At 38.3% G+C, this 27,644-nt stretch overlaps 1 protein-coding gene across 2 annotated transcripts in view; it reads right to left on the bottom strand.

The window, feature by feature from the left end:
• LOC117242530 (basement membrane-specific heparan sulfate proteoglycan core protein-like) overlaps nucleotides 1–26,620 on the bottom strand; it is a 187,992-nt gene extending 161,372 nt beyond the window's left edge. The window contains exon 1 of one of the 2 annotated variants that reach the window (XM_033509291.1): nucleotides 26,242–26,620. In XM_033509291.1, coding sequence (XP_033365182.1) covers nucleotides 26,242–26,319 — 78 coding nt within the window. In that variant the 5' untranslated portion in view covers nucleotides 26,320–26,620. The remainder of the gene's footprint in view (nucleotides 1–26,241) is intronic. The other variant, XM_033509292.1, reaches the window with a different exon arrangement.
• Nucleotides 26,621–27,644: the final 1,024 nt, after the last annotated feature.

The following is a 27,644-nucleotide window of genomic DNA, read 5'->3' as shown; positions in this document are numbered from 1 at the left end:
GCCTCAATTACGATAGTACATTACATCTGCAGACTTAAGCTGAACCACCCTAAATTTATTAATCCATCGCTCAATTTCAAAGAATATTTAAGTTGACCTCAAGTTAAGTCTACGTTAGATTTTTAAGTCAACTGGAAGCCATCGCAAATCTGGTAAATCGGTACTCAATTTTTTTGAAATTAATACCAACTATTCTAGAACTTAACGTTTAGCCGATCCAACTTCCACTCAATATCCTTTCTCCTAACGTTTACGTTGTACATTTTCTTTTGCTCTCCAAAAGCAAAAAGGATTTGATTCGATTTCGATCGGCTGGAAAAGAGAACCGATCCCACGAGGATTGAATAGTAACGAAGGCTACCTGCAACGAGCGCAATGAGAGGGTAAAGTCGATCGAAACTCGCTAATTATCAGGAATTTGATAATTACTAGCCGTGACTGGTAATCGGTAGCCGTTTCATCAGAATTGCGACTTTTCCATTTCCCGATCCAATGGATTCTTACTCGCCAACATGAATGAAGAACACCGAGTGAAATTCTTTAACCATCGTTATCAGTCGATAAAAATATTTGCACGATGAGATAAATGGAGTGTGAACTAGTTTGCAAATAATTACATCTAAATCGGCCGGTTACGTCATCGTAAAAAGTGAAAATGGAAGCGACGACGCGACGTGCGTCGAAGATGAATGAAAATGCATATGCATCGTCACGCGTCAAGTGCTCAATGAACGTCGTAACACTTATTGTTGAGTGATAAATCCACTACCAAGTTTCTAGCTCGCCTATGCAAACTATATTCGACGATGAACTCAATGATAAAATTGACAGCACGTCTTTAACCCTTTTGCGACTACCAATTGCTATACACAATGTCGATGGCTCGTTGCACAAATATCCTATGCCCATTTTCAGCGTTCTGGAGAAAAACAATATTTTAATAATTTAATATTAACCCTTTGCACTGCGAATTTTATTTCAATTTCGTTAGCAGCAGCTCCTAACGTTTTTAAGTGTTTTATTTGAAATTTACTTGAACTAAAAAATAAGACAATTTAAATGAATAAAGGAAGAAAGAAGTTCACCTAAATACCAGTTTTATTCACGCTATTGTTGCATTTTGTAATTTTTAAATGCATGATATATCTCGAAACAATTTCCAGGATGCAATCCTGGTTTTCTTCGCAAAAAGAAGGTGGGACTGAAGGAATGTCGAGTCGAACTCGACAAAGGAGCTCCTGGGATAAAAATTAAAAACTAAGACAATTTAAATAAATAAAGGAAGAAAGAAATTAACCTAAATACCAGTTTTATTCACGCTATTGTTGCATTTTGTAATTTTTAAATGCATGATATATCTCGAAACAATTTCCAGGATGCAGTCCTGGTTTTCTTCGCAAGAAGAAGGTGAGACTGAAGGAATGTCGAGTGGGACTCGACAAAGGAGCTGCTGAGATAAAAACTGATGTCGAATCACGCTCGACATAGAAGTGCAAAGGGTTAAGATATTTATCTGAATATTAAGATATTTTATAATGAAATAAATACTATTGGAATTCTATTTATCCTTATCAATGGTGTTACAAAATTAATTAGAGATTGCGTATTGGTCGTTTTTAGAGGCATACGTGAAACGACAAAGGTAGATCGTATGATAAGAGAAAACGTTATTTTTCCTAAACGTATGAAACACATGTGGTCATCTGAACAGCTTACAGATATAGCGAAGAACTATTTGCCGGATATAAAATTTCCAATTGCACGGAAAGTGCACGTACAATATTTGTGCAATCAAGCCATCGATACGTGTATTTATATTTCGACCTTAATTTGATAATAGACATTGTGTGGTATGACAAACACTTTGCTTACTCCCACGAGCCAAGTGTTATCTAATAATTGATTTCACATATTTATTTCAACTTGAGATCTAGCAATTCATAATTATCACAGATACTTCGCTCGATGTAACGATACAAAGCAAAGATTGATATAGTTACGATGATTTAGTTGTGATAAAAAAGATCACGATAAAAGTTGCAATAAAATTGATTTAGTTATAATAAGTCTTAACCTTGAAGGGAAGTAACGCTTATTTTAAAGAACTTTCTATTTGCAGTAGCCTAAACGTAGATTCTCGCCCTATTATATCAATTTGTTCAATGATTAATGTAAATCCCGTGAATAACTTTCTATTCCACAGGCAAAGGAGTTAACGTCTTAAAGAAAAGTGACACTGAACTGGAAATAGAAAGGTCAGTTAAATATTTTCTGAGCTGAAGATTTTCTTTCATCAATGGCTTATAGATCTGATTAAAAGAAGAACTAGCTTTTTTTTTAGTCATATTAAAAATATCTACGTTCAGACACGCTTCTACAGTAACTCAGAAAAGCATTTCAACACTTGTAGCAACATTTTTAAATACGTATGTTATAGAAACAAGTTTTCTATCGTAAGTGTTGGTATTTGCTATACAGAGTGGTCGGTAATTCATTACACAAATGAGGTCAGACATTTTTTTTTCTTTTTTTTTTTTTTAGAAACACGAGTTTCTAAAAAAATTTGCGAAGTACACGTACATTTGCCTAATTACCGGCTAGACAGCGGTAGATGATGATCGACAGAACGCTATTCTACCTGTGAAAATAAGTCGAAGAATGTGGAATTACATTTTTTTTAACTAATTTTTAGCTAAGCTCCATTTTGCCAAGAAACAAGATCTCAAAATTTTCGAAATTTTATTCCCCATTTTCAACTTATTTAAACCTGTCGATTACCTATTCTCATCCAGCCGAGAATCGGTCAAATTCGCGTACACTTGAAAAAATTGTTCAAAATCGATTCCTTCGAAGCCGAAGCCTTCAATTCTTGATTTTCCTGCTATTTTGAGCCACAGAATTTCTCGGCGCCTATTCGTGCCATAAATTGCCATAATACACGCTTTCGAGTTCTGTCGAGTTACGAAAAATTGAATTCAATTGCGATTATCACGTAACAGAGAGGTGAACGTTCAACGATCAATTCGGCATGAACCCTCGCTTTGACATTCTACTGTCCCATTTGAAACGATCAATGACTTAGTTTAACGAGCAGATATGCAAATTACTCGTAGCGCAGCAAATAAGTAGACTCGATAGCTGGACTGAATATTTTTGCTGAAAATACCCGACTCGGATAATACGAGAGCAAACGTTCAACTACTAGAAACCTCATTCTTTTTACCAAACTATCGTAAAATGATACCACTGATACAGGCGCAGATTAATATCAAGCGATCTGGTTCGAAGGTTAGTCTTATCTTAATCGTTCTGCTTCGAGCTTGAAAAAAATTTATTCTTCTATTGATCATGATCTTTGCGTTCCGAGAAAACGGAATGTATTTTTCAACCAGACTGGGAAAAAGATTGTTCGAAGCGCGGCTAAAGCGCGACGTGATATAAATCGTAAGTTTAATGAATAAAAAGTGACGAGGAATTTGCGATGTTTGGATTTGGAATGTCTTTGCAAGAAAATCGAAATAAATTCGGAGCATTTTTTTCTTTACTTGCACCGCGTGAAAGAATCGAACCAGACTAGCAACGTAGCTCTTGCATGGTTCATCGAGCCTCAAAGGTCTGATTTATGGTGGCTGATAAGCCAGAAATTTATTGATACCGCGATTCCCCCCCAAAAAAAACGAGCAAAATTTCCACGTGCGTCGCCTCTAGGAATTCCTTCCACACTGACGTTCTTTCGGAACGTATCGTTTAGAATCGTTTGTTCGATAGAGAATCAAGCAGATAATCGAAAGTATCGATTCGAAGAACACAAGGATTTAGGATCCTTTCTTATCTTATGAGCTTCCAACGTTACTCATGAGATAATCATTTTGTTTTTTTTTTTTTTTTAATAAACCACGAAAAGATGATTAACAATTCAGAAACTGAAGAAGCTAGATTTACTTTTTAACATTTTGGGAGGTGATTTTCCCAGATTTCATCTCACAGACACATCACGCGAATATTTCTGATTATCCAATTCCAATGGCCAAGTTTCCATATTTCTATTACAAATGTAATTTACACGCGCTTTTTTCTTCTCCTACGCGGTTGATATAGTCGGCGATGGAACAAGATTTAACGCACAGTTGTTCAAACATCGAAGACACGAAACTTCGTATGCACCGATCTAACGGTATGTAAAAATAATTAGGTTAGAATGCAGCATGGGAAGAAAAAGTTATGGTTAACTTCAGATAGACTCTAGAAAACTCTATAAACTGCAGCAAAATAGATAAAGGGAATTTTTGCTTTGACGAACGTCCGTGGCACAAACTGACGAGGAGATTACGCCACAAACGTGCTTACACACAGTATCGTAAGTAAAAGAATATCACTAAAATGCGAAACTCTACACTCTACGACAACAGAGCTCGTACAGCTCGTAGAAGCATGGCGGAAATAGAACAACAAGAATGTGTGATAAGCTTGGCTGATAAGTGACACAATAACGCCTACATTGTCGCAATCTTTTTCGAATTGTATTTATCGTGCAAGACAAATAATAAAATAATATAAAGTTGTCGCCAACATCAAACATGATCTACATGATCTACGAGTATATAGGGTGAATCAATAACAAGTACTATCTGACGTAACTCATTATCTATTGGTTTTATCGAGAAGCGTATTAATTGAATTACGTTGCATCTCGGGGGATGCAATTTTATTCTTTTGTATCTTATATTTTCCGAGATATCCAGCTGGCCACGAGCCTCTTTATAACGTTACTTTACAACGTATATTTTTGTAACGTTGGTCCATACAGTTGGACTATTCTCGGCAAAAACGTATTAAGCCAATTATATTGGAGAACCGTTTTTTTTTACAAAATTTCAAGTACAACGTTTACACTGCCCAGAAAGTTTCCTTCGTTTTATAAGGAAATGATATAACAACATTTTTTGTTTTATATTATTTTATCGAATTACGTATGATCCATTTGGTGCCAATAGAACCAAAGTGGCAAAAAATGTTGCGCATCTAGTGTTCCCTTATAAAACGAAAGAAACTTTTCGGACGACCTAATGTCTCAAGAATCTCGATGTCTCGGAAAATATAAGATGGAAAAAAATAAAACTGCATCCATTCGACGAATCCCTTGAAATTCAACGTAATTCCTTTCAAACGTTTTGAGAAGAAACCAATATCAGGTAACGAGTTATTCCAGATACTTCTTCTTAACGACTCACCCTGTATAGCAACAACAATGATAATAGGGATTTTTATGCATCTAGGGGAAAGTTAAAGACGTAGAAATGCATAGAAAACAGATGACATGCTAAAATGTATAAAATATTCAAATATAATATTTATATATGACATTTCATATAAATTTAGGTATCTCCATATAGTGTAACAATACTTGAAGCAATAATATCCAAGTAATTAAATCAATATACTAAATAAAGTACGAAATCCATTTATGTCCGATTCCTTTTCTCTTATTTACGAAAATACGAATTTGCATAAATATTGATGGTCTAACGATTGAACACGTAAAACATTCGAGTTTCTTGATTCTGCCATAAATTCTATACACTGGGAATTTTTCTCGAAGAAAAGGTGTTCGATTATTCGTTATTAAACGAATTAAACGTGTTATTAAAAGTGTTATTAAACGAATCGTAGGACCCTTCGGCTACGATACAAAATTATTTTCATTTTGAATAAATACAAACAACAAAAATTCATTATATCATTCTTTTAGTCGTCGCTGCAAAAATCATCGCTACATCATTGCGGGAAAAAAATGTAGCACGAGATAGGAATTTTCAAATGAAATTGTACAACTAGTCATTTTGACTGGTGTAACCAATTCTAGTGTTGAAAGGTACTCTAACGCGAGCCACGCTCTCGAAGAACAAACCACTCTACGATCCTAATCAGTCGCCATTCACGAACCTGGTATCTCGAGCACGCCTGATTAGGCGCTAGTGTGAACACGTTTGCCAACATCCAAGCGACTAGTAACCATTTCTCGCGAATTTTCAAAAACGACTACAATCGTTCAATTTTCATAGTAACATTTTGCTTATAACAGACAGTATACAGAGTGTGCGAAGATTTAGCAACCAAATTTTGTCAGTATATATTCTACGGATATAGTCAGAAGCAAAAAACATTTTATATACAGAGAGAGAGACTTTTTAAACCTTAGAAAAAAGAACATGACGTGCAAACAGAATAATATTATACTTTGGCCTCCAATATCGCCTTGAATTTTACGCCATTGGACTTCTACGTGCGGACAGTGGATAATTTTAGAAAAGGAAGTACATGCGCCGTTCACAGGCTAAAATAGTCAACTTTATTATTTTGGAATTTTTTAAATTTGCTTGTCTTACGTAATTTCACTGATTTTCTCTTGTTTCGTGAAATTAGCGGATTTTAGCATACATTAGGAATTTTACTACGAGGAAAACATTTGTATTAAAGAAGCCACGATTAATATTAACGAGGAGATTATACTTCGTAATATCATTTTATAATCTTTTAACACTAACCTTAGCCGAGCCCGAGTCAAATGAACGATTTCAAAATTTAATTTAAAATTGTACTCGTCATTTCCTTTTGTTCGTCTAACTTTATGTAAATTCTTACATCAATAAAAATTGAGAAATTGATTAGTCAGATAATATAGGAATTTATGGTCATGATAATTTATGATAACAGAAGAATGATCATAATAATAGAAATAGGATAAAATGGATCATATATAATTCAATAAAGTAATATAAAACAAACAACGTTGCGCATCTACTATTTCCCACTAAAACGAAAGAAAGTTTTCGGACAAAATAATATAGAACGCATAATGACTGCAACTAACGACGGATAATTTTGTCGGTGCGAATTCTTTCGCTCGATCGTGCGTGTGGCCCTCACGTTCAATTCCTTCGACGCGGTGTTCCTTCGCTTTTCTCATCTGCAGCACGGTCGTTTCGTAATTAACGACGATACCGGTGGACTCGTTATTTTTAATTCCCGCGGCTGCGTTCTAATTAAGATAAATCGAATCGAGTCGTGCGGTGTTGCGGCTCGTTTTCCCGCCTCGAGTGCGTTTCCGGGGCCTTTTTTGCGCCGAGGTTGCCACCACTGTTCCGACATATTCCAATCAAATGGAGCGTAACACGTGCACACGCAGCGCTATATTCATTTGATTACCTCTTTAACACTAGAAATACCGGTTTTTTTATTTCTATTAAATTTCTAGCCCGTTAAGAGGCAAACAGTGAAATAATGTACAAGAGTTGCATGAATGCAACGTAATGTTATGGAACGCACGTAAAGTAATTTACATATTGTTACGTGAAGATCAAGATTATTAGAATAACTGGTACAGTGGATAGAAAATATCCTTACGTATCGTTGCATTTATTACAACATTTGCGTATTAATTATGGAAACCTCTGATAATCATAGAATAGGAATCCCTCTCGATAAATGCACGGTCGTTATCCCCACCACTTATCCCCGATGCCGCGAAGCTCGTCGGCGCGCCACATTTGAATAGCGTAACGTGATTCAATGTAAAATATCGCTGAGACAATGAGTACGTAGATACTAATTCAAAAATGGAACTTCTTTTATCTTTTACTTTTCTAAAATCAAACTTTCACCGACGTATTTTTCAGATGTTTTTTTATTAAAATGAGACCACACACGACATAATTTAAATTCTGTTTAATTATCGATACGTATTGAATTATCATTTATTAAACAAGCAAATCTGTTCCAAATTATATCGTGTTTAGTGCGATTCGAATCAGAAGAACATAAAACAAACATGTTAGTAAAATTATCGATCGACTGACAAAAGAAGAATTACAAATGGATCGTTCTCTAAACGATGGCCCTTGATAGATGAAAATAAAGAAAGCTGAGATTCGAGCAACGATAATCCAAACAATTACACGACGGTTATAAAAGTTTCTTCGATCGACAAGGAGCATCTGGTCCAACTTTTTAACGCCGGCATGACGTAAGATATTCTAAAAATGCGAAAATCCCGCAGAGACTGCCCCCGCGAAACTGTGCATCCCAAACTATAAACTGAGGCCGATCATAAATCCCACGAGCCGCGATTCGTTTCAAAGAGAATATTCTTTTTTATCTCCTGTTTTTCTGGACTTGCACGATTCTAAAGAGTCCAGTTATTGATCTCGCTCATAGCGAAACTGGATCACCATGAAACCACAGCTGTTTCAATGTAAACGCGTAAAGAAATATTTCACAGATATAGATATTCAATGGATCTTCAAAGCCAACTGCGTGCGTGAATCACACGGCTGAAAAGAATCATCGAGAATGATTCGCGGAGGTTAATAATGGCTCGTGCCTCATATATTTAGAAACTATCTTTTCCATCTATTTTCTGATATATTCTGAAATTATTGCAGTTTTAAAAATACTAGAATAGTAAGAAATACTTTCATACTAGCAAATTCCACGAATGTTTGGACCTACAGCGTATTAAGTTGAGCGATAAGTTCGCTCAAATCTTCCGAAAAGAGCACGTCAAGTATCAGATTGTCCCAAAAGTGTCTTTTGTTTTATAAGGAAATAATAGATGCACAAGATATCTTTGTTTTAATGCGAACGAAACGCTTCTTACGAGAGCCAGAAGACGACTGAAGATAAAGACGACAACGTTTGACAGATTAAGTTCCATGTTTGTATGAACGTTGCTAGATAAAGTAGCTGCGTGCAGATAGCGAAAGACGCTTTTGGGACAACCTAATGTTATTACCTTCGTGTAAAATCTACCTGTTAGAAGCTTATCTCGCTTCTTTACAAATATATGTCTTCGCGGAAACATTCAAATACGTGCGAATAATTTTCTTCGAGTTTCTTACTCGACCCGATATCGCCTGAAAATTCCAACAATTTCGCTTCTTTTCCTTACGAGCCTCTCAATTTCTCCGATATTTTAATGTACCATGTTATTAGTGTCGTATTACTTTAATGACAATATTAGTTTGCGCACGAAATCTTTTGTTTCATACTATTTCACTCAATTACGTATGATCCATCTGGTTCCAATGGAACGAACTTACAAGGAAATTAATTCGATAGAATAATATAAAACAATAAATTTTCTGCGTCTATCATTTCCTTATAAAACGAAAGAAGCTTTTGAGGCGAAGATTTACCTAATATTTATATTACCATCTACTAGACCCAATTTAAGAACAAACTTTACATGAAATATACGAAATAAAGTACGAGACAATATATTGTAGAGCGATGGTAAACGTCACGCTATAAATATACACCGTTCCTTTCATCAAACGTAGAAAGGATGGTGGCCCACAGTGTCTGGCAGGATTTTAGGTCCGAGCATTTTCACGCTGCATTATTCAAGGTCCTATGAATTCGATATACCTGCCGATCCAAGTCACGGAGCTTAGCCCTTTCGAGATGGCCGTGACAAAACGCGCGCGTGCTAAGGAAGAAAATTCCCGGCAACAATAAGCCGCGGATCGTAGCGGTGAATCGGAAAGCAGCCGGCCCCCGACTGCACCTGATCTCTAATTTAAGATGTATCCACGATCGTGCACCCTGCCATCCTGCCAAAAACATAAAATCAAAGCCCTTTCACGTCGATGAAACTTCTGAAAAAAATCCCGTGCATTTTAGCGGACGTTACGGATAAATAGAAATCTGAGGAATCTTGCGATTAAATTACCGTCAGATTTGAAACAGATTCGAATAGCTCGAGCTTGGAACAATTTTATCTTTCTTTTACGATGATAAACGTACAGATCTTACGAGCTTAGAGCGGAGAAAAACTTCCCCAACAACCTACCACTTGTATAATTACGGATAATAAATGGAAATCTGACGACAGATTAGGATTAGTATCAGGATATTAGAGCAGAAATAGGAAAAAATGAAAAACAAGATAGCAATACAGGTTTAGAAGAGGAATGTGGGATAATATGTGGAGGAATTCCGATAGGTGAGAACTGGAAATAATTGTTGTGTAGGTGATCAATGGACTGTGGATTTCTATGCAATTGCTGGATATTTGAAAGTGGAAAAATACACAGAATGTACAAAAATGTATAAAATATTCAAAGTATAGTACTAATTACGACGTTCAGTAGGTAAAGGAAATTTTTGCTTAGGTTCCACCATTTTGTTTGTAATTAGAAAAATTTCAGTTCCCATAAATATCGGTCTGATAGTTAAAATGCAGTTATGCGACCAGTGTATAGGCAAGTGCGAAGCTTCGATTGAAGTTTCCAACTGTCGCGTATATTTCAGTGTAAACGTAAAAGTAAAAGAACTGATAAACGAAGAATATAGAAATTTCCATCGCAGTCTACGTAACTAAACGTCCCAATAACTTTTCCATGGCTTCCTACCATCGGACAATTTCCTTCAAATCCTTACAATTTCCACACGATGTTGAAAACAAAATCCAATAATTTCAATTGATCGCCGACTTATAGATGAAATTTTAATCAGCCAAAAATGATAATTCCAGCGATAATCGCGAGAAAGCTATGGAAATCAGAGAAGAACGGTATCGAAGCGCAAGGATAGATCGGTATCAGAGAATTTCTAGCGTGGAATATATAAAGAGAGACAGTTTCACCGCGTTGTCAGGTTCGTTATGGAAAGGTGATGCAACGTTTCTTCGACGTTTTTGATAAAACGTCTTCGATAGGGAAACACAGATGTGTGATTCGATCGACGTTCGTCGGAATGGTCTTATTAAAGAATGAATTACTGGCCTCGTTAATGGAAAGACGATGCACGTGCCCGAACCAGGGCAACTGCTAATTACTTCTCGTTCGAGTACGTCTATTATCAGGTTGCTTTTATTAAACGTATCCTGGTCCTGAATACTGTGCGACCAATGTCCCAGCTGTCTCTATATCTTCGGAGAGTAGGTGAATCCATCTTCTACGTTTAAACACGATCTTATAAATTCAACGTGTTTTTCCATTTTAATTATTGTTCAAAAGCTTGCTGGACGATATTCAACGCATTCTAATAGATTTCTGTATTTAAATTGCTGACTATTTGTAGTGGCCAAGCAATTGTTTGGAAAATTCGTAGTATTTTTACTGCCTCGTTTATTTTACTTTCGTCGATATACATCGTATATGCATTAGGTGATATTTTTGACAAGAACAATTTATTACGTACTCTTGCTATTATTGTTTCTGATTCGACAGACGGCGGTATAAAGAACGTTATAAACACATTTCTGGAATAAAAAGTAGAGAGAGTATGCCGCGAAAAAAGCCAAAAAAGTAACAACATATTGTGATCGTTGTAAGGACCAGCCGGCACTCTGTCTAACATGTTTTAAAAAATTGCATGAAAAAAGGAAATAATTATGTTAAGTTTATAATATTGAATTGTTGTGTTTTTACTATTGTATGTCTGCTTATAACGTTGAGATAAAATAATATAAACCTATTTTGTGAAATACACGCCGGCTCATGGGACAGACACGCGTGACCCGTCGGTGGCCCACGCCGGCGTCCACGTGTTAAAAGAGAGAAACAATATGTTTTCCCAATAAGAGGAAGAGAAAAATAGATTAAAAAGCTCGTCAGAAGGTTAGCTCGTCTTATCCATATTCCGATCTTCGCAAAACATTTGTTTCTTTTTACTTCGGAAAGCTGCGAAAATTGGGACGAATCGCGCGACCCACAGTTCGAACCGGCGATCTCGAACGAGCTAAATTCCATCTTTATATTCGTCGTTAGAAATTACGAAGTAGCTGGATTACGTAACATTATTTGCCATCTAACAGCCAACAAGATCTTATTAGTTTGCATTCAGTATCGCGTGCAAGTCTCTTTGAAGCGAGACAAATTACATCAACGACGCCAAACTTCCTAATTTGCTCACTCTGTTAAGATCTGACACTTATAGAATGGGTAATAATGGACCCACTTCTGAGGAGGGCACTTCTAAGGAAAAGGTCTCGCCAGAATGAAGTCTGCTTTCAGAGACACGTTGGCAACGTTGCTTCGGGGTCGCAGAAATAATACGGGAACCGTGTGACAAGTGGTTAAACAAAGGAGCAACGTGTAAGATACGTGCTATACGTGCGATTCGACGTCTCGGAGCGATTCCGTGCTAGGAATAGTTAACTTCGGTGTACAGGACTACTGTACTGTTCCCCCGGACTTCTTTTCATACACTCAGACAGACCAGTCTATCTGTAAGTTGCTTGTGTGCCGATTTCCGCCGATGATCTGACTTCTTACGCAGCTAGGAGAAAAGCCAATTCCGAGAATTAGTAGTAGATTAGGTCTGGGCTAAATTTGAATTAGATTTAAGCCGAGTCCTGCCACGCTAAGAGGAGTGGCAACTTGAACTTTGCCAGGCTAGATCTGTTCTATTTATACATTACATCTAAATTGAATTCGATAGGCTTAAGCTGAATTAAACATAGCTGCCATTAGATACAACAACTTGAATTTTCCTAAATCGACTAATCTCAACCAAGATCTATCTTCTTGTTAAAAGCAACGATTAGAGCTCCTTCGACACGACTATGGAGAAAGAAGCAGTTGGTAGCGAATCGATATAAACTTTTACAGCTTCAGCCATTGGTATTTTTACGAGCTTCTAATCCAGTGGCTGCTTTCGCTATATGTTTCGACTGTTTCGATAGAATCTGTTCTGTACGATAGTTTATCAACTGATAACGTCGATAAATCGTCACGTCACAAGTAGCACGTTGTACATCACATTTTTACGATCCTCCCATTTATGCGTCACGGTATGGCTCGGAGTTAATAACAACTTTGGCAAAGAATGCGCGCGATTTTGAACGAAGCTGTAGACTGCGGATCTGACGCGTCCGAGATTATACAGAAGAGGGTCGAATGGACCAGTTGCAATACGCATCTGACCAGGTCCACTCTTCCTTTTCGTTCGAGCCCTTGCCAGACACGGGCGCACGCGATGTTGGAAACCAGTTTCACCCGCCCACACGTTCCAGAACGCGAGTATTCTGACGTCTCTCCCCTTTCTTCCCGGCGTGACATCGAATCTTAATACTCGACCGGACACGCGTTCTGAGACCTCTTTGTCCCCACCGTTCTTTACGACTCACGCAGCAGAAAACAAGAACAATCCAACCACCTCGACACGAACCATTGCGATTTGTCCGCCGCTACGCGAGCTTAATCCATTTCTACACTATAGTTACCTGTTCTCTATTCTCTACCTTTCGTGATTGTGCAATTGCAGATTTTTTCGTTCGTCTATTTTATTACCTTTCGATATATTTTATAAATTTATTCCGGAATTGCGCAATGGAATTTTTTAACTCCGTGCATTCTACGTGTTAGTTCTCTGTGCCTCTTGTGGATCTTTTTCGACACTATGCAGAGGGAATTGATCTTCAAATTGTTTAGCTCTGTGCATTTCACATGTTACTTTTCCACACGTTTCATAGATTTTTCTCGGACTTGTATAGTAGCAATTTATGTGCAATTTTGTAGATCGTCGTTTTGCAAATAAGAGCCACAGAGGAGCAACGAGTGATACTCTACGAATTTTGTATAGAGCGGCGATTCTAAGATTTGGTGCTGTGTATATATCAGGTACTCGTCATATAGTTTTTTCAAAACGTTGTGTACTTGATCGACGTAACTTCCGCAATTTCTGTGATTCACTGGGCTGTCCCGATGATTAACTGCTATCGATGTTACATTTTCCGAAGAATTAATTCTCAGAACGAAGCTATCGGTTTCTTCGAAGTCAATCTATAGATTACAAAATTATCCAAGTGAGACAGAAAACGCCAGTGCTAAATTTATCGCAACATTATTTTTTAACAACTTTATATTTCTTTTGCAAATTTACGTTTCATACAATTTTTATCCAAACTTAGGCTCGTACGCGAAAATCGCGCGAATATTCCGATTGCTCGTCACAACGCGATATACTTTCGATATTTTTATCGTAAATTTTCTTAACGCTGATTTCCTCTTCCTTAACATCTTCGATGGTGCATGATGGAAGAACATTTCGCGAGCAAATTAAAAATTGACGAAACCACATTTCACGTACGTCGAGCTAACATAAGACGAGGAGTACGAAAGGCTGAAGACAGTCCTGGTTTGCGAATTTCTGTAGCTCACAATCGAAGCGAAACCAGCAATTGCCCGGGAAATCCTTGGCGAGATCGACTCGTTCCATAAATTCCGACGGGCTGGACCGGGTCGCAAATCCACGAGAAATTCGAAAAACGAGCTGAAGCAACCAATGCGGAAACGGATCGATACGGTGGGCCGGTGAAAGGGACGCGCAAACACGTTATTTACCAGTGCATGCGTACCAGATGCACCAAAGCCTCGGGGATCCTACCTGTCCGGGCGTCGAAGTTACTTCATTCGGGGCTGGTAGCCACACCACACAGCCTACTTTCGATCTTTCTCTTTCCATCTATCGATCTTCTATTCTTACTACAAGCAGAATCTAAATGGTACGATCGTCTTTCACATATTTATAAACTGCTGGAAAACACTCGTCACTCTGCTTATGGGTGAGACGTTCTTCAAATAACTGACGAACTTTCTGGAAGATTCAAATCTACCTGTGGATCGATAACTAGCTTTAAACGAAATTTTACGCTTCATACATTTCGGCAACTCCTTTCATCGTAGAAAGTTTCCATTGTTTCGCCGAATGAGTGAATTCAGATATCGACAAGTAAAGAAACTTTTCAAAATCTTTGCCAGCCAAAAGATCAATGACCCGATCCGCGTAAAGGTACGTTTACACGACGATAATTTCTCTCTCGATTCAGTTTCTACAAGAGCATTTTATACACTGTGTTATACTGCATCAGAATTTTATCAATCCGTATCGATAGCTACTGCTATTCGAAGCTTTAATTTAGAAGCTCGCTATAACGCACGGGCTACTACCAGCCAAACTCACGTACACCATGGATATAATATATATATATATATTTGACGGGGAAAGCTAACAAACCGGCGATTATGAGGAGGTTGATAGCCCGACTAGGATTACGCGAAAAATCGATTAAACAGCCGATGGGTCGAGACTCGTTTCGGGGCTGTTCCACCAGACGAGAACACTTGCGACACCATAACTTTTCCATCAGATATAAAATCGAGTCGTTCGATTGCGAAACGAACCTTGAAATGAAAGCAATCGCGTCATACGAATGGGGAACAATCCTCGTCTCTTGTATCCGTTCGTTCAGATAAAAAAGACTGTTAGGTGAATAACAATCGTGGGAGTGCCTCTTCTTCAAGTGGTATCCCACTAACTATTCATTTCATTGTACAGTGCTGGACTTTGGCTGAGTCTGCAGTTTGCCTATGAAACGATAATTGATGGATAAACTGGCTGAGTTTGCTTCGAGACATGAGAAATTCATCCTAGTAATTTCCATCGAGATGAAGTCATCATAATAATTCGCTATTGTTTCCAGAAAACCATAGACGTCATAACTTGCCGGAGTCATAAAACAACCGTGCATCGAACCATAATTTCCGCCTAAAAACGTACAAGTGGGTCATCGGTGTCTGTGTGGACGTGGTCGATCGATCAAAGTAATCCGAACGATCTTTCCGATCTTCTAGGAAAGCTGATGATCCAGATGAAGACACCTGGTTGATACGATGCTGCGCCAGTGATTTCAGTGAGCTCATAGAGCTATTGAAAGAGAAACCTAGACTTTGATGCAAATGATAGACCAAGCTGTAAAATTAAGAAAAGTAGGTCAAAGACTGGATCTAGCCAAATGCGTGATACGACATTATGCATCGTTCTAAATACTATTCTACTAATTTCTAATTTATCGCGCCTGAATCATATCCTATTGTACGTTGCTCTGTTAGAAACAGAACCAATTGATCCCTGAGCAGCGTTGCTCGAATAAAAAATCATTCGTACATTAACAATGCTAGAGTGACAATGCGAGAGTCAAGACCAGCACTAAGAGACGGATCTGTGACTCAAACTTGTCGACAGAAAAATTCACGCTCAAGTGGGAAAAGCTGGCGTTTTAATTGTTTCGTCGCCAGCTGATCGAATTAATTAAAGGCAACGCAATTCACGTCCTCCTTATTGACTCGAGTGAACGTTTAGGTTGCTGTTCGAGTGGTACTTGTCTACGTTTATACAGGCTGAGCTTTCAGATGACTAAAACACTGACAGGCCGTTTCTTCGAGTCTTAAAACAGACTATTGGCAAGCAATCTTCTCGATATTAATGACGCTTCGAACAGAGTGATCTAACAATAAATCAGATTCATTGACACGAGAAAAGATTAAAGGCTTGCTTGCTTCTTAGAATAAAATCTAATCTACAACTAGGATGAATCACGCGCTATTTTACGAAGATCCGCAACTTTTTCACGATCAAAGGATTGACCAATTCCGATACATATTTCTGATTAAAAAAAATCTGCCACGTAAGAACATCAACCAGAAGTTTGCAATCGCTTTCTTGAACTGACACCAAGTGTTATCTCTTGATTAAGACTAAACCAGTTTCCCCTACCTCAAACTGCATAGCAATTTTAATCTAATAGAATGTACTCAAATATTTTTATGTTTTACTTTATCATCCACAAACTGCAAGAATAAATCAAGAATCATTTAAATCTAATGCAAAAACATCGTGCAAGGGATCTATCTTTCATGGAAGGATAACTAAATTTGTCGAGTTATAAGGCACATTGTCTAGCTTAATCCAACTCAAATAATCTATTACTAACATTGCAACAATTGTCCAAGAATTTTTCGATTTAAATTATGCAAGCAATATATTTTTCATGGCGCCATAACCAAATTTGTCCAGTTACAAGGCCATTGTGTCTAGCTTAATCCGATCATCTCACTGACTCAAATAATTTATTACTCAAATTGTAAGTATAAAGCAAGTGCGATTTAAATCTAATGCAGCAACATTGTGCAAGGAATCTATTTTCGTAATTGGAAATCTTTAAAGAGGTGTCATTTCTTTTGGAACCACGTGTAATTGCGGTCAGTGAAATCGGCTGTGTGAATCGACTCGCGTGAAGTAGTCGGTCCCTTCTGGCGATAAGGCATTCGAGCTTGCACTCGTCGCGAGGCACTTGAGAGCGCCGGTACTCAGGGACAAGCGGTACTTGCACGCTCCTTCGAGAACTCGAAACGAGGCTGGCAATGAGAAATCGATCCCCCAGTCGTCGTACCTAAAAATCCTGCTCCCTCCCACCACTCTACCGGCTTTAATGCGATTTCTGTGACACTGTAAATAACTAAATCGCCGGCGAGACCTTGTACCCTGGCCAACAAGCGTCCCGAACACTAAATTCTTTAAATCTTGGATTTGCTCGAGTGTCGCCAACCTTTCGCGTCTCTTCTCGAGTCTTTTAGCTACGTCTTTGCACTTTATACAGTTTAAAGCCTTTTTTTCCTTTTTTTTAAAGAACAATCGAATCCTCGTGGATGGCCTAATATTAGACGCCAAGTATCGGAGTTGAGACTTCTAAACTTAAATAAAGATCCTGTCAAGATCGCAGACTTGGCGATCGATCGAAGCTTTCCGAATGCTTCGAACCGGACTTCGTAACTTACGACGTGTTTAAGAAGAATCGAAACGTTATACATTGTCCAATTTTAGATTTCCCGAAGCACGAGGAATCTTCTGAAATTGGTAACAAGTCTTGCCAGTGTCCTAGATTTTGGAAATTAGAAAATAGAAGAAGAGCGCAGCGCTGCGAGTTAATCCATCTTATCCAGGAATAAACGTTCATTGTATTGTATCGACATTCTCGCTCTTGGAATATATGAAAAGCCTATGTATTCCAGGAATTCTTTCATGCTGCATTTTATAATTTCAAATTGCCGGGCAATGTGATTGCTATATTTATGTCCGCGGCAGCTGCAAAAAACTAAAGGAAATAGAGTTTGCACGATAACTAACAATTTATCATACACCATTAAGCAATGGTGGTTTCCATCAGACTATCTTCCTTTTTTTTTTTTTTTTTTTTTACAGCTTCATAGCAATTTGCACAAGGTCAAATCCATTATTAGGCTATTCTTCGGTAGACTAGCCAACTATTCTGATAAAAACCCGAGCGCCGATCCGCATCATGCACAATACCGATTCAAGGAAATTAACAATTAGATAATAAGCTTTTTCCGTTCTTATCACCACTTTTTTCACTTATCTCTTATCAGGCTAATATTTTACACGCTACTTAAAATAGTCTCGAGCATCCAAAGTTATTAATCCATCCGTCAGAAAAATTCAACCGTGACTTCATTGTGCTAACAATGAGCTATATGTGCTAACGTGACGTTAGATTAGAACTAGCGAGGTGATAAAAATTCCGACGAATTGCCTCGTTGCAAATCGAAATGTGAATTTTATTCGTCCAGCCTCTGTGCAGCCCGATACCCTCGAATAAAATACTATTTACGATAATACGATAAAAAAAAACATGTAAAATCCCCTGAGTAAACTGTATCAAGGTATTTTACTTTTGAATCTAATCACCGTCGTAAAAAACCGTCGACGTCATCGAAAAACGTTGCTAACAGCTAACAGACTATAGCGCAGATTGCTTCCATCGTGGATTCGATGGGAAAAAAGCTGGAAATCCTTTTCACGTCGCTTGTCACCGGTTGTATCTCTTTCTCTGCTGGCTGGACACGTCCAGCTGGCCATTTCCAGGCCGGGGAAAAAGCTCCAAAGATTTGTACCTTATGAAAAATATGGTAATGCACGCGGCCTCGCTCGATACGACTCTTCTCTACGGCACGAGGAACGAAAGAAGCATTTCTTCGAGATTTTTCAGGCTTCCACGGACCCGATGGAACGCGTAATTTGAAAAGTTGGCCAGGCTCCGTACAAATGCCGGTCGATTTTACTTTTGGTTCCCATGATTTGTGCGGTTTCTTTCCGTACGGAATAAGAAGAATCGCCTTAATTGAGATGCTCGGCCTTTCATCGAATCTTCCATCCAATGGGTCGTGGATTCAGCCTGCAGAAGAACAACCGTACAACCGATTTTCTAGCTGAATCTTTGATTCTTCGAATGAATATCCGAGGGAAACTAAACTGATCGATAAGGACATTCTTATTTATAAGACTTTAAATGGTTTCCAATGTCGCGTTTTAAACAAGATTGGCATCGATCGACGATTAAAATTAGTCCACTGGCGAATTTTACACGTTAGATTCGACAACTCCGTGCGGTTTTTAATAGTTTGGAAAACAATCGAATTTTTCAGAAGCTCAACCGATCGCTTCTCTTTTTCGTTTGTTCTCGGATTGAAATCTTTATGGACAAGGTAGAAGAAACAGGCGCCGAATATAGATTCGTTTGACTTATTGAAAATTATGATAAATATTCCAGCGTACGCTGACGTGCAAGAGTTTCCAGCCAGACAAATTTCCCGCTTTGTATCCCAAAAGTCGTGTCTGGAAGAATTTTAATTAATTATTAGGTGTAAGGATAGACGAGTAAAAAAAGAATAAGAATACAACGTCAGTTACGATCTTTTTAACATAATAACGCTATTTGTAATAATATTTCTGGAATACAAAATGAAAACTCTATCCGGCCAGAAACCTGCATATTACATGTTCCAATGTATATTTTCCACACCACCGTACATTATACATTTTTCTATATTATATGCATTCTCTATGTATTTTCTTATATTCAAATCGGCGCAGATTCGCCGCTAAATCGTAAGATTTTCTGAATCGTATGAAACGATAAGATCATTTTTCTCTACTTTTGAATATATACAATTAATACATGTAAGTTCTGCACTGGTCGTACGAGTCAAGGATTAATTTATTGATGCAACACTATCATCGACAGTGGTGGTCACTACGTATCAAAGTATGTGGATAAATGATTATTAATCAAAATAGGAAGAAGCGTGCGATTCTCGAGTTTTAGATTGACCGACACAAGTTGAAGAGAGGAAGTCTGTTCTCAAGACAATCGAATCACCGATGAACCGTAACCATACCGGTGTCCCCGGAATAGACCATTTTAATTCAATATCCGTTTACTTCACAGTCGACTTCGTCTCACGTTACAACTCATCCCAATAAAAGAAAAAAGGTATCTCCTAGTGGAAAAAGGATCGTTCGACATACAAATTCAATTTGAGAATTAATTATTCATCTGGATAGTTTCACGTTTGTTTTACGCAGCAAATCTCTCATGAAGATTGACATATCCGTAAGTACGAAAAGATCTGTTTGTTGCTGAAACCAAGGAAACTAGATGATAGAGATTTATTTCAAACAAAGATCAGTTTCTATTCTTCGGCGTGGTAATTGATCGAATGCCTTTTCCCAAGGCAACCTCGATTAAATATTCACCAGTGAATCCTTTAATAAACATTTGTTTCCTAACTGATGAAATCTTTTCTCCTCTTCTTCAGAATAGAATATTTCCTATGGCACTTGGTTAATTCTTTAGAACGACAAGAGAGCGAAGAAGAGTAGGAGAAATGATATAAAAATAATAATTAGTAATAATTTATAAATATTGTCATTTCAATTTCGTGTATCACATTTAGAAAATATAACATCTGACACTGAACTTCATTTCGTATGGTGAATTACTATTTCAAGGAAAACGAACAAAATCATGGAATTTGTTAGAAAAATACCCCCATTTTTATGGAATGTAACAATAAATATTTATTACGTTGTTTTCTCTTTCTATTGTATCTTTGCTATGCATTTTTATAAATTTTACATTTCTTATATATCTTCGCACGTGTCTTTTTGAATATAAAATTTACACTCTTATGTATCTGGAAATTTCGGCCATCCTTTCTATCTTCTCCATCTTGCGTCGTATTACTTTTTACAACTTTCACTCTGATTTCTTTCAACGTTTCACGCTACAATTCTGATAATTCCAATAATAAACCGTATGTTTGTCTAAACATTATCGGCTTCTATTGCGACGAATACTTCTTCTGAATTCGGCCTTCTTCTTAAGAAAGAAATCAACTGACACAGATAACTGAAACAGCAATGACTAATAGACGTCAGGTGATAAAGAGCAAATGAAAAGAGGAACTGTCTTATCAAAATTTCCACATTCGATGATCGCGCTTGGTACAACTATGCGGTACCAGCCTATCATTTATTGACATTCTAAGCGGACTCCAGCATCCTTCAACAGGCTAAACCGATCATTCTCCTAACAAAGATTTACATTGTGTTGGCAACTAATTAATTGCGGATTTTGTCATTAAGTGGTACTGACAAAATCCGCAATCACTTAGTTGCCAACCCGTATATAACCGAGATGCAGAATCCTCTTTAAAAACTCTGAAACACGAGACATCGAAAAATATAGAACATTTAACAAAAGAGATCTCATCGTGCTAGGTTCATGCCTTAAAGATCGTTGCTCCGATTCCGCCTATAAATACCGCTCTATAAATGCATTTGCACGGTTCGAAGATTTACAGAAATTTCTCTGTGACCAAGCCAAAAACTATTCTTCTGAACGTACCAAGTATACGTACTTTGGCGGCAGATTCGTCACACTGTTCGCTGTTTCCAGTCAAACTGACCGGTTTGCGGCAAACGCGTTACTGGACGCGATGTTGGATACCGTAAATAGATAACGTAATCATGCGTCCAGTTATCGCACGATAATTCAATAGGACGATCACTGTTCGTATTAGCCGACCAAAGACGAGCCTTGGCTACATTCGCGATGATCATTTTGACCTGGCTGTTTCCATATCTCAGATTTGTCCAACTTTCTCAACAGCTGAATAAATCGATCTGTATTTCTTAATGTTAACGTTTTCGTCAAAAACCTGCGCTGTGAAAGCGTACGTGCCTCTGAACGCGCGTTTCGTTGACTTTTAGCGAGAAAAGAAGCATTGGAAGCTCCCAACCTTCTCATATTAACAGTCTTATTAAGGAATTTTCTTCTTTTACGAAATAAAGAATTAACAAACTAACGTGATTTGTCTGCGAGCTTTAGTTCCAACTTTTGAATATCAACGTTCTTATTCTTGTCGTAGCCACAAGACGAAGAGAATTTCTTTTTAGAAACGAAGAAAACGTTTGCATTAAATACCTCGCTATGTGTACGTATGCTGGCGTTGAAATTTTCGTGTTTCAAATTTTACCATCGTAATCGTGATAGCCAGATGGCGTTACAGAGTTGATGGAATTTCAAAATGTTCCGCGTAACGCGTATAATATAGCGCAAAAGCTTTCGTAAAGATAGTGAGCGGAATATAATGAAATTACGACGGCAAGAGTAAATCGAATCAATCGAGGAGAAAATGACCGAAACGATACTGGAACAGAGTAACGTGTATATAGGCGATCCGATGCTGCTAGATATTTTTTACTTCCACGTAGCACAGAATGGTAGTTTAGATTTCAGTGAGTTTTATTTTAGAATAGCGGCGAACAAGAATAGCTTAGGGAGTCTGAAAAGTAGATCAACCAGATATCACGATTATCGACAAGGTTTCAAGGTTCTTACCATCTCTCGGCCTGGATTTATCAGATTATCAAGTATTTTGCAAACATCTTTAAAAATTGGATTTAGCACTAAAAAGGCCAAACGCTATAACATAACGTAAATCTTGTTATTCTCAAAAAAACCTTAACGTCGACACTCTGGTTACGATTGCAGATAACTGGAAACATCTCTTACATCGATCGAATTACACAAACCAAACACACGTTCGTCGAATCGCTATCAACTAAAAAAATGAAAAATAAATGCCGCTGTATTAATCAATGATTTTCGTAAGAATCAAATTTGGTGGAGTAAGAAGGAAAATGATAAAACTCTGTCTACTAAAACAAAGTAACTTAAACTTTATTTCGACCTTGCTGCCTTCTCTCAAGTCCTTCTCCATTCAATTGTATCTCTTTCAACGTTAAAATGTACCTCGAGTTCCGACAAAATATACAAAAATTATTATCGATTCGTCGTTTCAACTTTGTGCTACAATTGCAACGACATGGAAATGTAGCAATTCAATTTGATGTTCTATCTATATGATAAATATATAATAAACATATCTAAACACAATTTGATATTCGATTACGAGTATCACAATACTGAAACCAAGAATTAAGTACCAAACAATGCTACAAGTGCAAATAAATATTGTTATATTGTAATTACAATACCATAAAATATCTTACATGATATTCCATTACATCGTACTATGTTGCTGTACGTTACATTGGATTATTATTACGGCACTGCTAGACGTAATTTATAAATCCAGATCGGCCAAATGAAGAAATCGTACAGCAAGAAAACCAATCCGCTATACCAAAGAATAATTTGCGATTTGTAATTCTTCATATACAGATTTATATTATATTATTATCATTAATACTTAACGAATATGCCTGCAAAACTATCGACGATAATGATTCAAAAGCGAATTTTTTCTACATCGGCTTTCCACTTTTTCTGAAGAAACGTATTAAGCGTTCAACTAGGGGGAAAAGCGTAGCAATGCAAAAATCCATGGACAGCGGATGACATTTCGACGGATTGGCAGTTTGCAAAGCTGACGCGAGCTCTGTCCGCGCCTCCAAACTTCTCGATGTGATCGGAATACGATCGAGTCCCGCGAATTATTCGTATCGCGCGAACCTTTACGAATAATAATCGAGGAGAAGCCAAAGCAGAGACACGGATCGATGTACTTGTTGATCACGTCGCCATCGTTTCTCTTTCCACGTCTGTTTTTCGTTTAACTACCTCGCATGTCTGTACTATGCGCAACTATGTAAGTGCGTTAGTGCAAGAATTATATTTAAATATATACTTCGACTATAGAATTTGTAGTATAGTAGTCATCTGCGTGACTATATTATCTAATAACAAGTTACTTCTTACATTCTTTTTACATTCTAATCGTTACTGCATCGTATTCTTGCAATTAGAATACGGTGACACAAGCATATTCGAGTTTTTACACGCATGTAACTATAGTAATTCAATAGAATCAAAAGATTTCTTTCCTGTTAAATATTACAACCGCTACTCTGTATCGGATATTTCATACATCTCTGTGTGTCATATACTTTCGTTTAGCAACCTTGCATCTCCGTACAATGCGACTATGTAGACACGTTAGCGCAAGAATTATATTTAACCAGGTTAAATACGACCGGTTTCAAAATTTTATTGAAAATTGTATATTCGTCGTTATTTCTTTTGTTCGTCTAACTGTATCAATCTCTCAATTTTTGTTGATATAAGAATTTACATAAAGCTAGAGGAACAAAAGAAATAGCGACGAACGTACAATTGGAAATTAAATTTTGAAACCGGTCGTTTAACCGGACCTGGCAAGCTTAATGTTAAACGTATACTTTGTCCGTACAATTTCTATATTCTGCGTGACTACTCTGTACAATAAGTTACGACTTTTTACATTGAGACCATTGCCGCATCGTATTCTTGCAATTAGAATACGGCGACGTAAGCATATTCAGGTTTTTGCAGACATTCAATTAATAATTCAATAGAGTCCAGGGATTTGTTTTCTGTTAAATATTATAACGGCTGCTTTGCATTGGATATTTCGTACACTTTTCTACGTCGTACACCTTCTGCACAATTTTATACTTTTAAATACCCTGGTAAACATCCATAGTCTATTTGTAACGTACACGCCGTATAACTACACCGTAAAGCAAAAACGCTGAATGTGTAGTCAACGATGTGCTGTTACCCTATCATTCGACTAAGCTGTTTGACTATCAGGTATGTACATAATCTACATAACCTTATTGCTTCGCTGTACCAAATCACTAACACTATTTGACCACATTGCACAATTATGCTGAAACGAGATTACGCAAGGCACTCGCGTATTCTGACTCTGATTTACGGCAATCCGCGAGCTCCGGATTTTCCAATAATTACGCTGCCGATCAAATTTATTGAAACAAATCAAAGATAAAAAATGCGGCGCCACTGGCATATGATGCGCGTTTCGTATTAATCTTAGAAATACGATTACGACATAACGACCTTAATCATTCCACTATGTAAGCTTTATCGAATATATTAATAAATTTTTTATGCAATTTATTCCAGGTCTCATAACGCACGACCAGCATACATTGTTCGTCGTAAATCTCACTCGATGACTCAAGAGTACCACTTACAGCCAATGTCCAAGGCTGACCATGTAAACAAAGCGTACAAGAGCGTCCAAAGGAGCGAAACTTGGAAATTCGGCGACGAAACCGAGCACTGTCGAAACCGATGTTACCCCTGGCCAACGCGTAAATTCTACTTTGGCCAACAACCAAAGTGAGTCTGTCAAACGTACCTATGAATCCTCCGATATAAAAAAAAACGAACAATTTTCTTGCAGAAGAATAGATGATATAACAATTCCAAATAATTATCAAAGTCCTATTAAGTCAGGATTGCCAATCGAATATCAAACAGAAGATCGTATATCGGGTATTGTTCAGCAACGTATAGGCTATCAAAGCGATAGATAAGGCCGGTTCTCAACGATAAATATGCGAAGATGCTTATCGTTTCCACGTAACACCGGTACATGCCTCGAATAATCACGGTGAGTGAACTTTAGGAGGCGGTTACGAGACTTGCCAAAAAATTCAATCGCCTGGTGCCAATTGGCCAGCGATTCCTCGTTCTTTCATGTTCCTGAATGTTGGGCTAGTGGATGGTCAGTACCAGGGAGGATATTTTTCACGTTGTTTCCACAGGTTTCACAGAAATTCCTCTATCACTCTGTGAAGTTCTCGGCCTAGATATCTCATACTTATTGAGCATCTTGAAAGAAACTCGAGGTGTCTATAATATTCCGAGAAATTAGAACAAGTGGCTTATAAACTTCTTAACATATCTTCTACAACTTACAACTTGCGACCACATCGATCGGTTAGTTCAAACTGGAAATTTCTATGATTCTTTAGAATCTTGAAAGAAACTTGCGGTGTATCTACGATATACTCGGAAATTAGGATGAACGACTTATAAATCCTTTGAGGGATTCTCTAGAACTCGACCTAGCTAGCTAGCTCTGCCATTCGCTCAAACTTCGTTCTAAATCCACAGACGTTCGATTCGGTCTGAAAAGTCACTGGTCCCAGTCATCGTATCGCTTTAGTAGTGCTCGATACGATTAATCGTAAAGGAAATTAAAGATCAACTGTACTTGCCTCGGATGCGTGCACGAGGGCGGCGTTGGCGACGAGCAGCAGCAAGAGGCAGCTCCTCAGCGAGCTAGAATCCCTCATGATGGGATGTGGACCTGTTAGCCCCGTAGTTGAGCAGCGTGTCCACCGGTGTTCTTCTCTATGTACACTGGGTTCGTCGAGGGAACCTCTCGTCAACGCATGACGAGGAAGAAATCGCGCGACCGGTCCCCTTCTTCCAAGGACACTTCGATCTGGACCTTCACGGAGCCGACTGTGAGGACCACACTGCGAGGACCGGCTACTACGGGCAAACTTGGACGTACAAACTGGTCTGAAGCGACAACGCGGGACACGCAAGACCGTACAACAGCGTACCGGTGTTCGGTAGCGTCTGAAAGGCCGAGCGCGCCGGCAAGATAAAACTTTTTCAAAAGCCCGGTGCTTTTCCCTCACCCCGCCGACTCGCCGACAGATTCAGCTGCGTTCCCTTGCGCTCCGCCGTTCTGTCTCTCACCCGCTGACTTCCTCTTTCTCTGCTCTCTCCGTCCACGGGGCTTCCCTCTCCTCTCTGGCCATCCACCTCTTCCTCCTCGCTCGCAACCACCAATTCGCGCCGTAGCTCTGTCCTTTGCTAGTCGTCTGCCTTCCACTAGCGCGATATTCCCCCACCATTGGACCACAGCTTCCCCTCCTCTGCTGTTGTCTCCGGCGCGTCTTTCTCCGTCGTGCTCCCCACTCCACGCCGTCTTTCTCTGGCTGCCCCCACTCCGCGATATTTTGCGAGGGTCTAACGTCTTTGTCGCTCGCCGAAGGTAGCGGTGCATCTTTTTCTCGCAGTGGATTCTTTCTCTACACGGAGAGGAGTAAGTTGTTCCTGCCACGGACACGATCGTTCCGTACTTACGCACGAGGCGACTAGGATCCAAAAGTGGACGTACGCGATTTTTTAACAGAAGAACTATCGCATCGATCGAGATCACTGGCTTTACGATTTCATTTGAAAACTCCTATCTCGTGTTACATGTTTTTCCACGACGATGTAATGATCTTTTTATTTATTCAAAATCAAAATAATTTTGCATCGTGGCTGCTTGTAGCAATAGCAGCCGCAATGACCGGTAGTCGTCAAAGTGTAAAATGCTCCTACGATCTGTTTACCGAATCCGAATTAACCAGTTCCCTCGGTGTGTACATCTTGTCAGGCGTTTTTTAAATTTTCATCGGGTATCGTTCGATACGGCGGCGTCGATTATCAGGAAAACTGTGGATCCACCATGACGCTAACGCTGGAATTATCACAGCGGTCGAGATGACTGGTTTTACAATTTTATAAACGTACTAACCTTCGTTTAGAGATCATAATCTTGGATGGATTAATAATATCAAAAATATACCGTTTAACGTGGAATTCCTTTTGTAGGAAA

The sequence above is a fragment of the Bombus vosnesenskii genome, unplaced genomic scaffold (genome assembly GCF_011952255.1).
Source record: "Bombus vosnesenskii isolate JDL3184/JDL3185 unplaced genomic scaffold, Bvos_JDL3184-5_v1.1 scf7180000016274, whole genome shotgun sequence".
Lineage (NCBI taxonomy): Eukaryota > Metazoa > Arthropoda > Insecta > Hymenoptera > Apidae > Bombus > Bombus vosnesenskii.
The sequence above is the reverse complement of the archived record's forward strand: the minus strand, read 5'-3'. Positions and strand labels throughout refer to the sequence as shown.